This window comes from Maylandia zebra, linkage group LG4, assembly GCF_041146795.1.
Source record: "Maylandia zebra isolate NMK-2024a linkage group LG4, Mzebra_GT3a, whole genome shotgun sequence".
Classification (NCBI taxonomy): Eukaryota; Metazoa; Chordata; class Actinopteri; order Cichliformes; family Cichlidae; genus Maylandia; species Maylandia zebra.
Window position 1 is genome coordinate 11,962,914 of NC_135170.1, and position 16,986 is coordinate 11,979,899.

Consider the following 16,986-nt stretch of genomic DNA (forward strand, 5'->3'; position numbering starts at 1 on the left):
CAAGTTCCCCCACTTAAAATGATGACAGAGGTCAGTAATTTGCACCAGAGGTACACTTCAACTGTGAGAGACAGAATGTGAAAAAAAAAATCCATGAATTCACATGGTAGGATTTGTAAATTATTTATTCGTAAATCAGGGTGGAAAATAAGTATTTGGTCACCTCAAACAAGGAAAATCTCTGGCTCTCACAGACCTGTAACGTCTTCTGTAAGAAGCTTTTCTGTCCCCCACTCGTTACCTGTATGAATGGCACCTGTTTGAACTCATCATCTGTATAAAAGACACCTGTCCACAGCCTCAAACAGTCAGACTCCAAACTCCGCCATGGCCAAGACCAAAGAGCTTTCGAAGGACACCAGGAAAAGTATTGTAGACCTGCACCAGACTGGGAAGAGTGAATCTACAATAGGCAAGCAGCTTGGTGTGAAAAAAATCAACTGTGGGAGCAATCATCAGAAAATGGAAGACATACAAGACCACTGATAATCTCCCTCGATCTGGGGCTCCACGCAAGATCTCATCCCGTGGGGTCAAAATGATCATGAGAACGGTGAGCAAAGATCCCAGAACCACACGGGGGGGACCTGGTGAATGACCTGCAGAGAGCTGGGACCAAAGTAACAAAGGTCACCATCAGTAACACACTACAACAGGCAGGGAATCAAATCCCGCAGTGCCAGACGTGTTCCGCTGCTGAAGCCAGTGCATGTCCAGGCCCGTCTGAAGTTTGCCAGAGAGCACATGGATGATACAGCAGAGGATTGGGAGAATGTCATGTGGTCAGATGAAACCAAAGTAGAACTTTTTGGTATAAACTCAACTCGTCGTGTTTGGAGGAAGACAAATACTGAGTTGCATCTCAAGAACACCATACCTACTGTGAAGCATGGGGGTGGAAACATCATGCTATGGGGCTGTTTTTCTGCCAAGGGGACAGGACGACTGATCCGTGTTAAGGACAGAATGAATGGGGCCATGTATCGTGAGATTTTGAGCCAAAACCTCCTTCCATCAGTGAGAACTTTGAAGATGAAACGAGGCTGGGTCTTCCAACATGACAATGATCCAAAACACACCGCCCGGGCAACAAAGGAGTGGCTCCGTAAGAAGCATTTGAAAGTCCTGGAGTGGCCTAGCCAGTCTCCAGACCTCAACCCCATAGAAAATCTGTGGCGGGAGTTGAAAGTCCGTGTTGCTCGGCGACAGCCCCAAAACATCACTGCTCTCGAGAAGATCTGCATGGAGGAATGGGCCAAAATACCAGCTACTGTGTGTGCAAACCTGGTAAAGACCTATAGTAAACGTTTGACCTCTGTTATTGCCAACAAAGGTTATGTTACAAAGTATTGAGTTGTATTTTTGTTATTGACCAAATACTTATTTTCCACCCTGATTTACGAATAAATTCTTTACAAATCCTACCATGTGGATTCATGGATTCATGGATTTATTTATTTATTTATTTATTTTCACATTCTGTCTCTCACAGTTGAAGTGTACCTCTGGTGCAAATTACTGACCTCAGTCATCATTTTAGGTGGGGGAACTTGCACAATCGGTAGCTGACTAAATACTTTTTTGCCCCACTGTAGTCAGAATTATGTATTGCATACCACATACCAAATATTATTAATTTTACTATATATATATAATACAGATGAGATAGATCCTTTACTTGATGTATTACAAATATCGTAGTGCTTTCTATATCATTCAACTCTGTTTTCTACGTGTCCATCCACTTCTCGCGAGATCGAGGCACCACATAAATCTCGCAGTTATGGCTGCGCCTCCCGATGCAGAGAGTTTGGAGTCACGTATCAGTGAGTGTTTTAAACTTATTCTCCTGCGCCCGTGTTGTCCGGGGACCCCGACACTGAGAAGTTACTATCCGTGAGTTGTTGTAGATGACATGAAAACTCACCGTAGCTGCGTTTGTCCCGTTAGAGGGGACTCGGACCCCGCCGTAACACCCAGGATGCTAACCTAGCTGCGGAGCTCTACCTTCCAGCTGTCAACACAGCACAGACATGCTGGCTTTGGATTTACGACTCTATAGCTAAACCGGGATGCTGGGGGCAAGATCGTGGGACCCAGAATTTGCATTCACATAGGATAGACTGTGATTAAAGCAAACCTGTGACTTCGTGGAAAAGCTCGAGAAGACACTGACACGACTGTGACTGTCGACAGCAAGCTAGCTAACCTTACACTCAGTTAGCACCTGTCCCATGTAGTCTGCTTGATGACATGCTGGGATACACTTCTAGCCTGCTTAGTCCAAGTTTTGTACATTATATTTCGACAAGACAACCTTTATGTTTAGTGAAAGACCTCATGCACTCCGTGGCCAGTATGTTAAATATTTGTAGTTCTTTTATGAACATAGCATAAACGTCCAAAAATGATTAATAAAGGTTGTAATGTTTACTTAAACTGCCACAAAGAAGCGTTTTAGAGGCATTTTGGCGGCTATATATAGGCTGTGTCGCTGTGCTTATATTTCATTAGTTTTATATGGGTGTAATTAACTGAAGGAAGATACTAGGACATTATAACAACTCGCAGTAACAAAATCCGAAAACATAAGCATTTAAGCATAAAAAATAATAAGATTCGGAAAGGTTGGTAACATTTATACATTTTTATGTGATATCCCATTTCAGACAGAGCCACAAATCCACTAAACAGAGACACAGACTGGAGTAGCATCCATGCCTTCTGTGACCAGCTCAACAATGAGTTGGAGGGGTAAGAGCTGGCCCCAGGGCCAAGACATTATTTACACATCATTACATAATTATAGTCTTACTGAGCCTTGTGATCATGTCTTCAGAGATATGTTCATCTTTTCTACAAAAGGACAGTTTTTCTTCTACAACATTGGTAACTGTAGCTATATCAACACATATATTATGCCAATTTCTAGTTGTTTTTGAAAATGGCAAGGGTAATAGAAATTGAGCACAGATTTTTTTGTTGTTGTTGTTGTTGTTGTTTGTTTAGGAAAGAGCTTTTGTCAGCAGTCATTTTAGAATTTTGAATAATTTTATGCATCATTTATTTTAAATAAACCACCCCCAAAAATGTGACATGTTCATAGACCGCAGCTGGCCACCAGGCTCCTGGCCCACAAGATCCAGTCTCCACAAGAGTGGGAGGCCATGCAGGCATTACTTGTAAGTTCAGATCAGAATCAGGATCTGTTCAGTTATTTTCAGATGCTTTAGTTTCAGCTTTTGCCATTTTTAGATTTTTTTTTTCCTACCCTTCAATTTCAAGGTCCTGGAGACTTGTATGAAAAACTGCGGGAAAAGGTTTCACAGTGAAGTGGGCAAATTCCGTTTTCTCAATGAACTCATCAAAGTTGTTTCTCCCAAGGTAGGACTTCAGGTCTCTTTGTGTCTGTGCCTCTTTGATACAGGTCTTTTTTTTCCTTCTCTCTTGTTGTTGAGCTTTTTGTGCAAATGACCTGGGTTTCATCTCCAATTTAGTACCTTGGAACACGGTCCCCTGAGCCAGTTAAAATAAAAGTTTTGGAGTTGATCTATAGCTGGACTTTGGCGTTACCAGATGAAGCCAAGATTTCAGACGCTTATCAAATGCTGAAAAAACAAGGTAAGAGTCGATCTGTCATTTGATGAATCCTGTCAAAACCCATTTTTAAAGAGTAATTATGCTGAACTTGAAGATGAAGATGCTGTAATAGAGTTGAACATTTGGAGCTGAAAATTAAAGTAATAGGCCCACGTGGATAAAATGCCTTACGTTGTAACAGATGAGGTAAATCAACTAATGAAAATGATTAGACACATTTAAATAACTCAACACCTTCATGTTCTCTGCTTGTTAATCAGGTATTGTTAAACAAGATCCTGAGCTGCCACCTGACAAGCTACTCAACCTTCCTCCACCCAGACCCAAGAATGCTATTTTTGAGGATGAAGAGAAATCCAAAGTAAGGACTTTCGTACTAAAATATATGAATGAGTTATGTAGATGTGATGAACTAGCATCTGATGTTCTTCCTCATGTGAACTCTGACTTTCTACTTTGTCAGATGTTGTCTCGCCTATTGAACAGCTCGCACCCCGAAGACCTCAAAGCCGCCAACAAACTCATTAAGGAAATGGTCCAAGAGGTAAACACTCTTTCCTTTTCCTTCCTATTTTCTTCACCACATTCATTCGGTGCAGCGATGTGTGATTTTTAGGAACAGGAGTAAAATGGTGCACTCAGAGCGGAGCAATAACTGAAAGAGGAAATTGGGAAATTGCCCTGTGGGTGTTTCCGTCTTTTGTACTCATTTCATGTCTAACAGGAATTAGTCTTTGCTCTCATCCATGAACCTGAACTGATTTCTCCCTGACCTTGCTGCGCTCTTGCTTTACTGCCTCTGGCTGTGTTTGTTGTGTTACAGGTCACCACAGTTTGGTCTGTTCATGACTGTTTCCTACATGTGCACTTGCTTTTGGCCAAAACCCGGTATGTGTGCAGTTTGTGAGTTTGTGTCTCGTTGGTTTTAGGATCAGAGGCGTGCAGAGAAGGTGTCAAAGCGGGTGAATGCCATTCAGGAGGTAAAGGAGAGCGTCACTTTACTGACCCAGCTTCTGCAGGACTACGACAGCACGGCTACGGATCAGAGCAATGCTGAACTCATTCAGGTGAGAAAAAGACAGATGCTTTAAATCAAAAGATCACACTGTAAATCAACCTGAAGCCATCTCCATTTAAAGTATTTTTTAACGTGGCGTGTGTGCTGTGTGGTCAGGACCTGTATCAGCGCTGTGAGAAAATGAGGCCAACACTGTTCAGACTGGCAAGTGACACGGAGGACAACGACGAGGCTCTGGGTGAGCTTAGTTATTATTCATCTGCCACTGAATAGGAGCTCTCTCCTTTTTTTCCACTATCATATCACTCAAGTGATGGATGGAATGAAAAGTGAGGGAATGGTGATGGAATGAGGAAGTAAGGGAAATTTTTCAAAGGAAGCTACCAAAGAAAAAGTGAGGAAAGTAGACACAGGGACAAATGTTTGTAGTGAGTTGTATAAGAGGCTGGACACTGTGGAATGAGAAAAAAGGTTTGTACCGACTGACTGGACGGAGCGATCGACCTGGAAAGGGTGTGAGTCAGGTTAGGGGAAATGTCCTAACAAGTGAAGAGTGTGTTGAGAAGATGGAAGGAGTACTTTGAGGAGCTGATGAATGTAGAAAATGGGAGACAGAGAGGAGGAAGTGAGGGCAACTATGAAGAGTTGGTCCAGATGACATAATTGTGGAGGTGTAGAGATGTCTAGGAAAGAGAGAAGTGGAGTTTTTGACCACACAACCCTGGACAGTGAGGTCGGATCTCAGAGGAATGGAGAAGTGTTCTTGCTTTTTCAAGAACAAGGGTGACCTATAGATGGTCTAAAAAAATCTCTCTCATAGTATTTCTTTTTTTTAAAGAAATAAAGTGATGGTTTCTATTAGCGCATGAATTTATTTTTCTTTTTTGGTTCAACAGTTTATGAGCAGTCTTTCTAACAGAGGCAGGCGATTCTGATTAAATCCAGTGATAAGGATGAGCACTTTGTCATCTTTCCTCAGCGGAGATCCTGCAGGCCAACGACAGCCTGACTCAAGTCATCAACCTGTACAAGCAGCAGGTGAAAGGGGAGATTGTAAATGGAAACAACACATTAAACACACAGAAACAAACCGGTGGGTGAAGCTTTGAACACTAAAGAAGCCAAAAAGATTTTACTGTGTTACAATGAGCTGTCTAAAAGAATCTTTTAGTGAAGGATCAACAGTACTGATGGATTTCTCACAGGAGGAGGCACAGCGCTGCTAGATCTGTCAGGATTGGACACGTCACCACAGTCGCCGCCTTCCTTCCCAGAGTTTCCCACTCCCACAGACAGCCTAAACCCTCCCTCACATGGGGACATGGGGATTAGTCTCCTTGATGATGAACTCATGTCGCTTGGTAATAAAACACGTCAGACAGGCGTATGTAGCATACAACTTAAATCTCAGAGTCCTGAATGGAAACTGAGGGAAAGAAAACTTTTGTTCCTAAATACTACAACACTTTGCACCTCACACAGGTTTAAGTGAAGGAACACACACCTCTAACCCCGCCTCACAGCCTGAGGACTCCACCGCATGGGACTCGTTCCAGGTGAGTGGTGGAGAAAATCTATTATTGCATCTGTGAAGCTCTCATATTTTTTTCCTGTACTCATTTTTTCTATTTATTTATTTTTTTAAACTTTCAGTCCTCTGACAGCATAGATACAGATATCGCAACTGCGCCCAGTCTCCTTTTGAGTCCAGATCCGCCTCCCCACTCTCAGCCTCTTTCATCTGGCTCCACTCCTGGGAACTCTGCCTTGGATGAACTGGACCTGCTGGGAAAAACCCTGCTGCAGCAGTCTCTACCTCCAGAGGGCCTGCAGGTCAAATGGTACCTAACAGGATTTGAGCACGATCACATTTTTGCTGAATTCATAGGAAAAGGCTTCTAGATGGCCATAATACTTTTGTAGTTTGGACAGCATCAACATTGAGTCAGGAGTTGGTTAAACTACCGTTTCTGGAAAAAGCAGATCAAAATCATTTAAGAGCTCAGAGCAAAAGTTGACGCAGAGTTGCTCATTCTTCTTCTCTAAGGGACAAGCAGCAGTCTAAACCGACTCTGAGAGACCTCCAGAACAAGACCGGGACAAACATCGCTCCAAATCCAATTCCAGCTTTTACCGCTGAACCTCCTGCACCTGTTCCCAACTCCCAGCCCAGCCTTAAAGCCACACTGCTGGATGTGTCTCCCTCTCACACTGAGGCTTCTTCTGCAGACGTTTCTCTGACTGACGTTTTTGTACCCTTAGAATCCATTAAGCCCAGTAAGTAAACGAGATCACTTATTGGTTTTATACCAAGGAAGCTTGTTTGGTTTTGAGTGTTTTGGGTATATGATGAACTAATTTCCTTTCTGTCCTGTCTTTCTGCAGGTAGTCTGTTACCTGTAACTGTGTTTGACAGCCACAGTCTGCGGGTTCTCTTTCACTTCGCTCGCGACTCTCCTCCGTCTCGACCCGATGTTCTGGTGGTGATTATCTCCATGCTTTCGTCAGCCCCTGTGCCTGTCACCAACATAAACTTCCAGACTACTGCTCCAAAGGTCAGCACTGATATAGTCCAAGGCCTTTGTCCCCTCTGTCAGATGGAGTAAATGAGATCCACAGCTGCTGATTTAGTGTCTCAGTTAAAAAAAAAAAAAGAGAGAGAAACAAAACAAAACCCTAATGTTGTTTTTATTTATCAACTGCAGACGATGGCCGTGAAGCTGCAGCCCCCGTCAGGGACGGAGCTCCCCGCTTTTAACCCCATCCTCCCTCCTGCTGCTGTCACACAGATCTTGCTGCTAGCAAATCCAAACAAGGTAGGTCCGGATATTTCACAGAATAGATAGAAATGTCCTTGTGATGTCTGGCTGAGCAAAGGCCAGAAAAAAAGAGCCTTTAAACTGTTCAGCAATAGATAAGTGCAGCATATTTTCAGTGCTGATTATCTTGGCCAAGGTTGGAAAAAAGAATTACAGATCTAGAAAAATGAAGCCCCAACTTAATTTAATGAGAAAGCAGAATTAAACACAAGCTTGAAAGCAACTCTGCACTGGGCTGTACCCCATTTAATTATTTCTTTGGACTGTTCTTTTTGTACAGCATTCCACTTTTTAGCCTTTTAAAAACAAGAAGTTAAAAGAAATCCCTATCCCAAAATTATTTTGACATTCATGCCCATGATTAATGAATTTTAACAAAAACTACAGATGTGACAGAAAATAAGGAAAAGCATAATGGGTCCATTTGAATCCCGTCATCTGATGGGAAGGTCAAGGAGCCTGTCATTCCTCTTGTCCCAGAGCATTAATCCAAGCTGTCATACTTAGCCTCTCTCTGCATGTGTTTGTGTCTCAGGAGAAAGTGAAGCTGCAGTACAGATTAACCTTCACCATGGGAGAGCAGGAGCACAGCGAGAGCGGCAGTCTAGAACAGTTTCCGCCTCCGGAGAAATGGGGGAACCTATAGCATTTAAACACAACCACAACCTGACAGACTTTCTGCTCTCAGACTCGCCCCCACCCCCTAAACTGACTCCTGGGCTGGAGGCCTGCTGAAACCTTTTTCCTTTGCAGTCATGTTGTACTTTCTTTGACTGGTATTGATTGTGTTCCTCTGATTACACTCATGCGCAGTCAGTGTAATGTGTGTACGCTTTGCTATAACAAGTCACGTGTCTAGGTCTAGTCTGCTGTATGTGGTTGCTTAAACAAACCTGCAACAGCTGCTTCATAGTTGTTGCAGTTGTTTTTTTCTTTCTTTGTTTTTTTTAAACACAGTGCTACAAAGGAAGTAAACTACAACAACTGTGTGCATATTAGGTTATTTGGTGTACTTTATTTTTCACCTCAGGCAGTCGAAATCCATTATCAGCTGTTTACCTTCACATCAGCATGCTGCGGTCGGTGAAAAATGGGACACAGTGCTTGCAAAACCCAACGTCAACACAAAGCGACTCTTAAGTTTGCAAAACGAGGCTGAACTGAATCAACTTGTTGTGGTGTCTGTTTACGTTGATTGCTTTTCTTTCACATTGACTGAGTGCACTTTGTGATCACAGAGAATGATTGTTTTAACACTTTTGTTTTTCTAGCTGACCCCTCGAATCTTGTGTAATGAACAAAATTTACTGTTAACATCAAAGCTGTGTATTTTCTGCCATATGTGCCTATTTTGCAGTTCTAATATTATTTAAAGTTCAGTTTTCTTTTTCTCATCTGTTACATGTTTGTCATCTGAGGCGTGCAGATTCAGATACGTATTAATATAGTCATCTTTAATACGCTATGAGTTCAATTTTGAGATTAGTTTGACATTTGAGTTGTTGTGTAAGCATTTATTCGGAAAAATGGAAAACTTGAGCATATGCAAACTGAGCTGCACTCCGGTGCTCTGAGCGCGGTGTCCGTCTCAGACGTGTTCAGATCGTTTCTACAATCTGCGATGCATGACAGCCATGCTGAACACTTCCTCCCACAGGATCCCGATCACATTCCACTGCACTAATTTCCAGTAAGACTGCTTTGTTAAATGCCAGATATAGCAGTTCTGTTATGTACATTTGAAATGTGTGAGAGCATAACACTGGTAAAATGGGGAAATAAAATTTATTCTTGGTGATCAAAAGAAGTGTTCAAGTGTTTACAGAAACACACAAACATGTCCTGTACACCAAAGAACTTTATTAAACATGAAAAACAAATTTAAAAAGGGGACTTACTGTTTGCTAGGAAATCTCATTCATCACTGCTGCAAAGACCAGACCACACTGGTGATCCTCTAAACAGGTAAGCCTCAGGAGATTTGTTAGTAAATACAAACTTAGAAATCACTAGTTGGTAAGGCCTCAATTTGCACCTACATAACGAGATCGAGGTAAAGCTCAAAGAAAAACACTCCAATGTGGTAAAGGTTTTTAACCCACTTTTTTTTTTTTAAATCACATCAGGATCTGTTTTTAATATTTCAGAAGGATTTTTTTGGCTTCCAACAATGATCTGAAACAGAAAAAACAAAATTAACTTCAACACCTACCTTTGCCATACCTACACAGAAAATAACACTATCAACCTCTTGGAAGTAGCTCACAAAGAGATTCACAATACAAAACAGCAGCTTTGCTTTTTTCCATCCAATACAGCTGCAACAAACTAAGCTAAACGAACACAGAATTGCTTTAAACCAACTTTAAGCTGAAAAAAAAAGTTTTCCACGCAAACACCTGAAGCCAGTCGAAAACTAATGTTGAAGAAATGAAGATCTCTCAGTCAACTAAAACATGCTTTTAACTGGAATGTTGGAAGAGCGATAAAATGAAAAATTCAACACAAATCTGCCCGGGTGTAGTTTGTGTTGTGCTGTGTAACACTGATGCACATACGACATCATTTCCTCCCAGACAGAGATGCCGGAGGAGGCGCAAACTGGAATGGCGAGTGCCCCATCAAACCCATCATAGGCTGCGGAGGGTTGAACTGCTGAGCCATTAGAGGCTGAGGGCCTGATGAAGGAGGTGGGGCATTCCCCGCAGCGCTGCCTGCTGAGCTGGAGCCACCTCTGGAGCTGCTGTTATTCTGGTACTGGTCATAGGAGCCGGAGCTATAACTACGTCCTCCATCCCTGCTGCTGCGATCTCTGTAAGAAGAAGATTGATCCCCATCCCGGTTGTTTCCGCCGCGGCTGTAGCTGCTGCCACGGCCATCCTTTGAGCTGCTGCCCCCACCAGCAGAACGCATCCGACGATCACACTCATCCTGGTACATCATGTTGGGATTGTTTGAATTGGAGTTGCGGAAACGGGAACGGCCACCTGGGAATTAAAAGTTGTAATGAAACTGCTAGCTCATTCATTTACCCAAGCATTTGTTTATGTGAGCAATCACTTGCACCCTTAAATACAGTCAATCTATCCTTCACATACTACCAAAGCTCATCCCCATTTAGGCAAATCAATAAAGACTCTTCTGTGGTGCAGAGAGCTCAGCAGTTAAACGGTTTAAGCAACACATGATGCTTAAACCGTTCCTCACCTCCTCCGCTGCGTCCACTGTCGGCCAGCTGCAGCAGTTTGGGATTGATCGCCTGCCGGGCTTCCTCCAGGACCCGGATCAGCTCTCGGGCCTGCCGGAGGTTCCCCGGAGTGAAAAAGGTGTAAGCGGTGCCTTTGTTAGTGCTGCGAGCTGTACGCCCGATGCGGTGGATATAATCCTCGGATGAGTTAGGGTAGTCATAGTTGATGACAAACTTGACATCCTCCACATCTTTGGCAGCAGGGGAGAAGAGGTCAGTAACAGGGAGGGAAAAGATGCAAACAGAAGTCAGATCAAAACTAACGCTAATTGACTTTTACATTATTTTGAGTGTTCATTAATTTTGTCTTTTAAAATGGGAACAGTCACACAGACAATAACTGCAAGACACCCATCGTCCTCTGAAAGCATCACTTACCAGTCAAATCATCGGCTATTTGTACTCTGCACGCATTTAGAAAATGACCTAACGTGCCAATTAGAAAAACAAATAATGTAGCAGAGAAATAAAGTATGTGCACACATGAAAACAGGTTACATGCAGTCAAATATAAGCTGCAAAAATAAGGAAAAAGTTGCAGTATGAGAATTTGGATAAACATTAAAAAAGAAACAAATTTTCAAAGGCTGTGACCCTAAAATTAAATATATAATGTAGAGAAATTTCTGACAGAAAAGATTAACTCAAAGTTAAGAGGTCTGTTTCTCATTACAGTTGATGAAGGGCTCAGAAAACGCTGCTGATTAGAGAAAATGGACGTCTTGTTTTGGAAGCATAATGACAAAGACTGGCGGAGGAGGAAAAATAGGGAAGGGGGAAGGGTTAGGTACAGTACTTACCCTGTAATCAGAGATTTAGGGATTTCCCTCTCTGTCCCCCCACCCATCACCAGTCATGGGAGGTCTGCAGGGGTAGGAGGAGAGCGCACCGGACAAATGCAGTCCCTTCTCCAACCTCGCCACTCCTCCACAACCCTCCCAAAGCTGGAAGCTGTCTGGGCCAGAGCTCCAGCTGGACTGTGCTGGGTTGCGGTCTTACCCTACTCCTAACTGTGCTTCTTCGTGTGTCCTAGCCGTGATCGGCCTGGAACCATTACTGCTGGGCTTATGTATGTTTCTAGAGGAAGAGGTCAGTGGAGAGGCCTTCTAGATTCTTTTATGTCAACTTCAAGGATCTCGTATCCTTGCCATTTTTTAGATTACAAAGAAGTGGTGATACTAACTTCTAATTAAGAGATTGGTTAGTGAAAGAAGTAGATTTTTTCGAACGGGCTTTGACTAGTGCTGCTTGCTCCAAATGCCTCCTAGGTCACGTCAAAGGGCAGTGGTATTACCGAGCCCAGCTTTTCAATTTTCGTAACAAGAAACAGACACTAAAGGAGGGAGGACGTTCTCTTTAAGAGAGATTTGGGAGTGGGCTCTGCCAGGGAATGTGCTCTAGTTCTTATGATGGTATTTAGAAAGTCTGACCTGGTGATCTGGTGTGATGTATACAAAGACAACAGGCCAAGGAGTTCAAGACAAAGGGGAAAGTGAAAGCTGTGGGTTCAGGGATAGAGGTGAAAGGGACAAAAACGGACAAGTCAGAAATGTTTAAAGGCAAACAAATAGATAAATAAGAGACCAAAATGAGGGGGGGGGGGGGGGTAGTGAAAAAAAGAAGAAGAGAAGGAGGGATGAGAGAGAAACAGGCAGACAAATTAAGAAAGACAGAATAAAAAGGAAGGAGAGTGAAAAGGAGGGAGACTGATCACAGTGAGGTGGCTCCTCCAGGACTCCTGCCAGCCAGGACCAGACATGACGTCCTCAGAGGGAGAGGTTGGCCTGGACAGCCAGTGGTGGGGGTGGTGTTGGGGGCTGGCATCAGGGGGCAGTTCAGAGGGAAAGTCTCCAGAATAGCCGCCCGTGCCCGGCTCGGCTGCTTTCCACCCTCATTTCCTGGCAGGTGTTTCTGTCTTTATCGTCTTGTGACACACCACTGCAGCACATCTTCACAAAACTGTTTTCTATTTAAGTGCATTAGCTGAAAGTTCAAATTTAGGCACAATTTTATGAGTTTGTTATTGAATGGACTTGAATCTCCTCGAGGACTTTACGGGAAAGTTTTCTTAATCCGTTACAGCCGTTAGATTGAATACCGGCTGTGAATATGAGTGAATGTTATCAGCAAGTGCTTTGGGTTCATCCCTCTGTTGATGGCATGCCAAATAAGAGTCCAGCCTCCTCCACGCCCCCTTCTTCGCCCTCGAGCATACGATCAAATTTTGGAAGCCCAGCGGCACCCTGCGCTTGCCACTCCCTCCCCGCCCGTCATCACCCAGGCTGCCAGTGTCCTGGAAGGCGGGGGGAGAGCTTCATTAGCGGGCTCTTTGTTAAGTTTTCAGCAGAGACGGCCGTGTCTGGGAATCAGATTAATCAGGCTGTCTTTCTCCCCAAGACAGCTTTCGATTTGTCATGCCTAGGTCCGGCTGCAGGCTCCCGAGAGCCTGTGTGCTTCTAGTTGCCAGAAGAGAGACTTGAAACAAAAACAACACAAATAAACAAAATGAAAAGAAAACAAATGAACACAGAATTAGGTTCAAAGTTGGACTGTTGTGCTGTAAGGGGCTGCTTGGCTAGCCTCTCCCCTTACATCGTCACACTTCATTCAACATCAATCCTTCGTTCGGCTTTCTTAGTGTTTCTTTAATAAAGCAAAGAGACTTCAGTGTCTGGAGGAAAGCCTGCTTCAATGACATACTTCTTAGATACACACTTTATCTGAGAAGCAGCGCATGTGTTTGTGGTTGGCCTTTGATAAATTTACTGTGAATAAAAATGCAGACAACAGCCAGATCAATATATACTGATCATTATCATTCTAAATACTGAAGAGGGAAATATATTGCATGTATGTGGGGCTATACTTAGGAAATTACTTGCTTTATACTTGAGCACACATGACATACCAAGCCCACGTGAGGCGACGTCAGTAGCAATGAGGATGGGTGCTTTGCCACTCCGAAACTCTGCAACATGAGATGAATAAGAGGTGATTAGGATCAGCTAATTAATTTAATTCAGTTCAGTTTGTATAATTATGCAAGCAGAGCCAACACATGGTTCAGGGCAGCACAACACAACAGTACAAAGAACTGTCGTACAATGAAATGTCAGTGAGTGTGTTTATTGTACCTGATAATACCCAGTCTCTCTCTGGCTGACTCTTGTCACCATGAATACACATCGCTGGCCACCTAGAAGACAAATCAGCAACTTTAACAGTGCGTCTGTGTGTCTCTGCTCTTTTGATTTTCTCTACAACCACTCATCTGATGTACTACAAACCAGTGATGGGCAATTCAAGCAAAAGTACAATTCAATATTTACAGTGGACCAATTTGACAAGTCTTCAATTATTGCTCCTAAATGACTGTGCTTAGCTAAGGCTGTGGAATAGCTTAAAAAGCTCCAATAGCTCCAGTCCATATACACACTCCAGTGTTAAACTGCCCAACTTCAGCATAGATCATACCACTGGGTGACATCATGGTGTCCATTCTTTATTACAGTCTGCAGTTAAAACGGATGCTGGGATGAGTTGGTATACTCACCCGTCACGTCTCATCCTACGTGTCAGGTCATCACACCGTTTCTTGGTCTCAACGAAGATGATGGTCTTGTTTTCCTTCTCAGCCATAATCTCTTCCATCAGCTGGATAAGCCTGAGAAAAGCAAAAGAAGCAAATGCATTATAATTAAAGGGATGTAAACGCACACACCAAACACAGCAGATGCTGTTATTATTAACGTGAGAAGTTAATTCCTATGTGACCAGATCACCAAACTCTTACTTTTGGTCCTTTTCGCTCTCCACGCAAACGTCAACAATTTGAAGGATGTTGTGGTTAGCGCTGAGCTCCAGAGCTCCAACATTGATCTGGACATAGTCCTTCAGGAAGTCCTCTGCCAGTTGGCGAACTTCTTTAGGCCAGGTAGCGCTCCACATCAGAGTCTGTCTGTCCGGCTGGGCAAGAGAACCCACCAAATAAAAAACTATACACTAAAACAGCTTTGACTTCAAACATAAGAGTAAGCAGCAGAAAACAGAAAAACAAAGAAAAAAACCCAAAAAGACAGAGATACAGCCTTTGAGTATTAGCTTTTACCCTGATCTGATCCACAATTTTGCGTATCTGTGGTTCGAAACCCATGTCCAGCATGCGGTCAGCCTCATCCAGAACTAGGTATGTGCAGCGCCGCAGGTTGGTCTTTCCAGCTTCTAGGAAGTCAATGAGACGACCCGGAGTGGCGATGCAGATCTCAACGCCTGGACAAGACAATGTTAGCATGTTTCAGTATGTAATATAATCAGTTAAACTGAAAATAAATAAGTTACAGACTAATCGAAAGTGGTTCCCAAAAGGACACAACTGTATGGTTGCATGCTCTAGTAGTCTTAGTAGTCTTCACCTCTCTCCAAGTCTCGTATTTGAGGTCCCTTGGGAGCACCGCCGTACACACAAGTGCTTTTGATGCGTGATGACTTTCCATAGTCATATGCCACCTGCTGGACCTGCTGAGCTAGTTCTCTCGTGGGGGCCAACACCAAGCACTGCACAGCACATATATAAAGCCACATCAATCCTCTCTTTAGTGTTTTAGTTTTACGTTGTGCTTTGAGGTCTTTAATATAATTAGGTTATTCCAAGGCAGACTACTCAGTGATTAGTGCTCTCCTTTTCTCTTCACGTACAATGGGTCCATCTCCACGCTCCAAGTAGGGCTGATGATTGATGTGCACGATTGCAGGCAGGAGATACTGAAAGAAGAAAAATATGGAAGACTGGTTCAGTCTTCTTTCACATCTTTCACCTGTGAAATTCATCTGTGTGGTGCGTACAGGTGAAGAGGAAGACACATCTCACCGATAAAGTCTTCCCAGAACCCGTCTGAGCAATGCCCACCATGTCTCTCCCACTGAGTGCCAGAGGGAAACCTTGAGCCTGAATGGCTGTTGGTTCCTTGAAGTTTTGCTGCATCAGTACATCCATTACATATTCTAGTTGGAAGAAGCAAAAATAAGGGACGATAAAGTATCTGGTTATGTATGTCTGCAAACTGTCCACAGTGCTGCAAGTGTATCCATGAGTGCATGTGCTTACGAGGAAACTGTGCATGATGGAAGCTGGTGACAGGTTTTGGGCAGCCTGAGCCTCGGACTGTGATTTCTTTCTTTCTGCGATACTCCTCAACATCATACTGAGAGCAAAGAGAAGAAAAGCAACAAGTGAAGACAGACAAAACAACACAACAGGTGCAGCTGAAGGTCAGACTGTGACATGACGGACATAATACCTGGCTCATTCGCTGCACTTCGGAATTTTCATTATAGAAGTTTTTCTCAAATTTAGGAAGCTCATTCAGGTCCCATCTCTTCTTTCGTAAGCGTTCCCCAGGATTCCGAAACTTCTTACCCGGGGGTGGTCCTCCTCTGCTTGATCCGAATCGGGGATTGCTGGAATATGACAACGAACTGTAAGGTCAATGCAACCGCTGCTAGTCACAATAAAAACATATAATAGGGTTTTATGATAACTAACTAGCATTAGCTGACAAGCTAACTTAGCAGTCCTCTTACCCTCTGTCACGACCACGGTCTCGGTCTCTGTCTCTGTCTCCGTAAGAACCTCTCATTTTGAGGGCTCTTATTAAGTTTTGCTAATGGACCTTTATCTTCTACAGGTTGTACGGCTTTTGCTTACAGATACTTTTTCTGGCCTTGCTTGAAAACTCCAGAAGCTTCACTCGGCGAGACCGTGAATTAGCTTGGAAAACTGACTAAATCAAAAATAAATTAAAATGTCGTCTTCGTAAATGCCTGCTGAAAAGTTAAGTAGCACAACCCGCCATATTTCCGTTGTGACAAGCGTCGTTAGGGTTGCAATAGTAATAAGACGCAGGAGATGGTTGTGTTGTTGTTAGCTTAACACAGAACCGGAAGCTGCTGTGACTGGCTGGCGGCTGGATAAGCCCCGCCCCCATACTGTGAGTGACATATTCATGGCACGCGTACGTCTGTTTACTTACTTGGCCATTTATTAAACAGCTTTGGAAACTTAATGCAATACACTCACTGGCCAGTTCACGTGGTCAGCTGCTCCTTAAAACAAACAGGCCATCAAGATGAGCCGCTGAACTACAAACCGAGCTTTAGAATTGAAGGCAATTTAAGTGACTTGGAAGATGACATGGTTGTTGCTTCCAGTCGGGCTAATCTGAGTATATCAGAAAATAGTGAAATATTACGTTTTTCCCACATCACCGTCTCTAGGGTTTACAGAGAATGGTCTGAGAAAGAGA

The 16,986-nt window shown here is 43.3% G+C and overlaps 2 protein-coding genes across 3 annotated transcripts; one reads left to right on the plus strand and one right to left on the minus strand.

Annotated features, from left to right (window-relative positions):
* The first annotated feature begins 1,743 nt into the window (after positions 1 to 1,743).
* LOC101484912 (ADP-ribosylation factor-binding protein GGA1) lies at positions 1,744 to 9,260 on the plus strand. 2 transcript variants are annotated; one of them, XM_004563062.5, is made up of 17 exons: positions 1,744 to 1,826; positions 2,670 to 2,754; positions 3,107 to 3,182; positions 3,286 to 3,384; positions 3,498 to 3,621; positions 3,861 to 3,961; positions 4,064 to 4,144; positions 4,530 to 4,667; positions 4,775 to 4,856; positions 5,598 to 5,711; positions 5,824 to 5,979; positions 6,101 to 6,174; positions 6,272 to 6,459; positions 6,666 to 6,895; positions 7,004 to 7,173; positions 7,324 to 7,434; positions 7,973 to 9,260. In XM_004563062.5, the coding sequence occupies exons 1-17, from the start codon at positions 1,784 to 1,786 to the stop codon at positions 8,081 to 8,083; spliced, it is 1,983 nt and encodes a 660-aa protein (XP_004563119.2). In that variant the 5' UTR covers positions 1,744 to 1,783; the 3' UTR covers positions 8,084 to 9,260. The 2 variants fall into 2 exon arrangements, with proteins under 2 accessions (XP_004563119.2, XP_004563120.2); XM_004563063.5 differs by having other exon boundaries at positions 1,777 to 1,896.
* A 22-nt stretch (positions 9,261 to 9,282) lies between these two features.
* LOC101484278 (putative ATP-dependent RNA helicase DDX17) lies at positions 9,283 to 16,632 on the minus strand. Its single transcript, XM_004563059.3, has 13 exons — positions 16,265 to 16,632; positions 15,982 to 16,141; positions 15,789 to 15,885; positions 15,552 to 15,685; positions 15,380 to 15,445; positions 15,097 to 15,238; positions 14,793 to 14,953; positions 14,478 to 14,650; positions 14,238 to 14,348; positions 13,819 to 13,880; positions 13,593 to 13,652; positions 10,645 to 10,875; positions 9,283 to 10,424 (listed from the first exon to the last, which is right to left on the minus strand). The coding sequence occupies exons 1-13, from the start codon at positions 16,318 to 16,320 to the stop codon at positions 10,000 to 10,002; spliced, it is 1,878 nt and encodes a 625-aa protein (XP_004563116.3). The 5' UTR covers positions 16,321 to 16,632; the 3' UTR covers positions 9,283 to 9,999.
* Between the last annotated feature and the right edge of the window lie 354 nt (positions 16,633 to 16,986).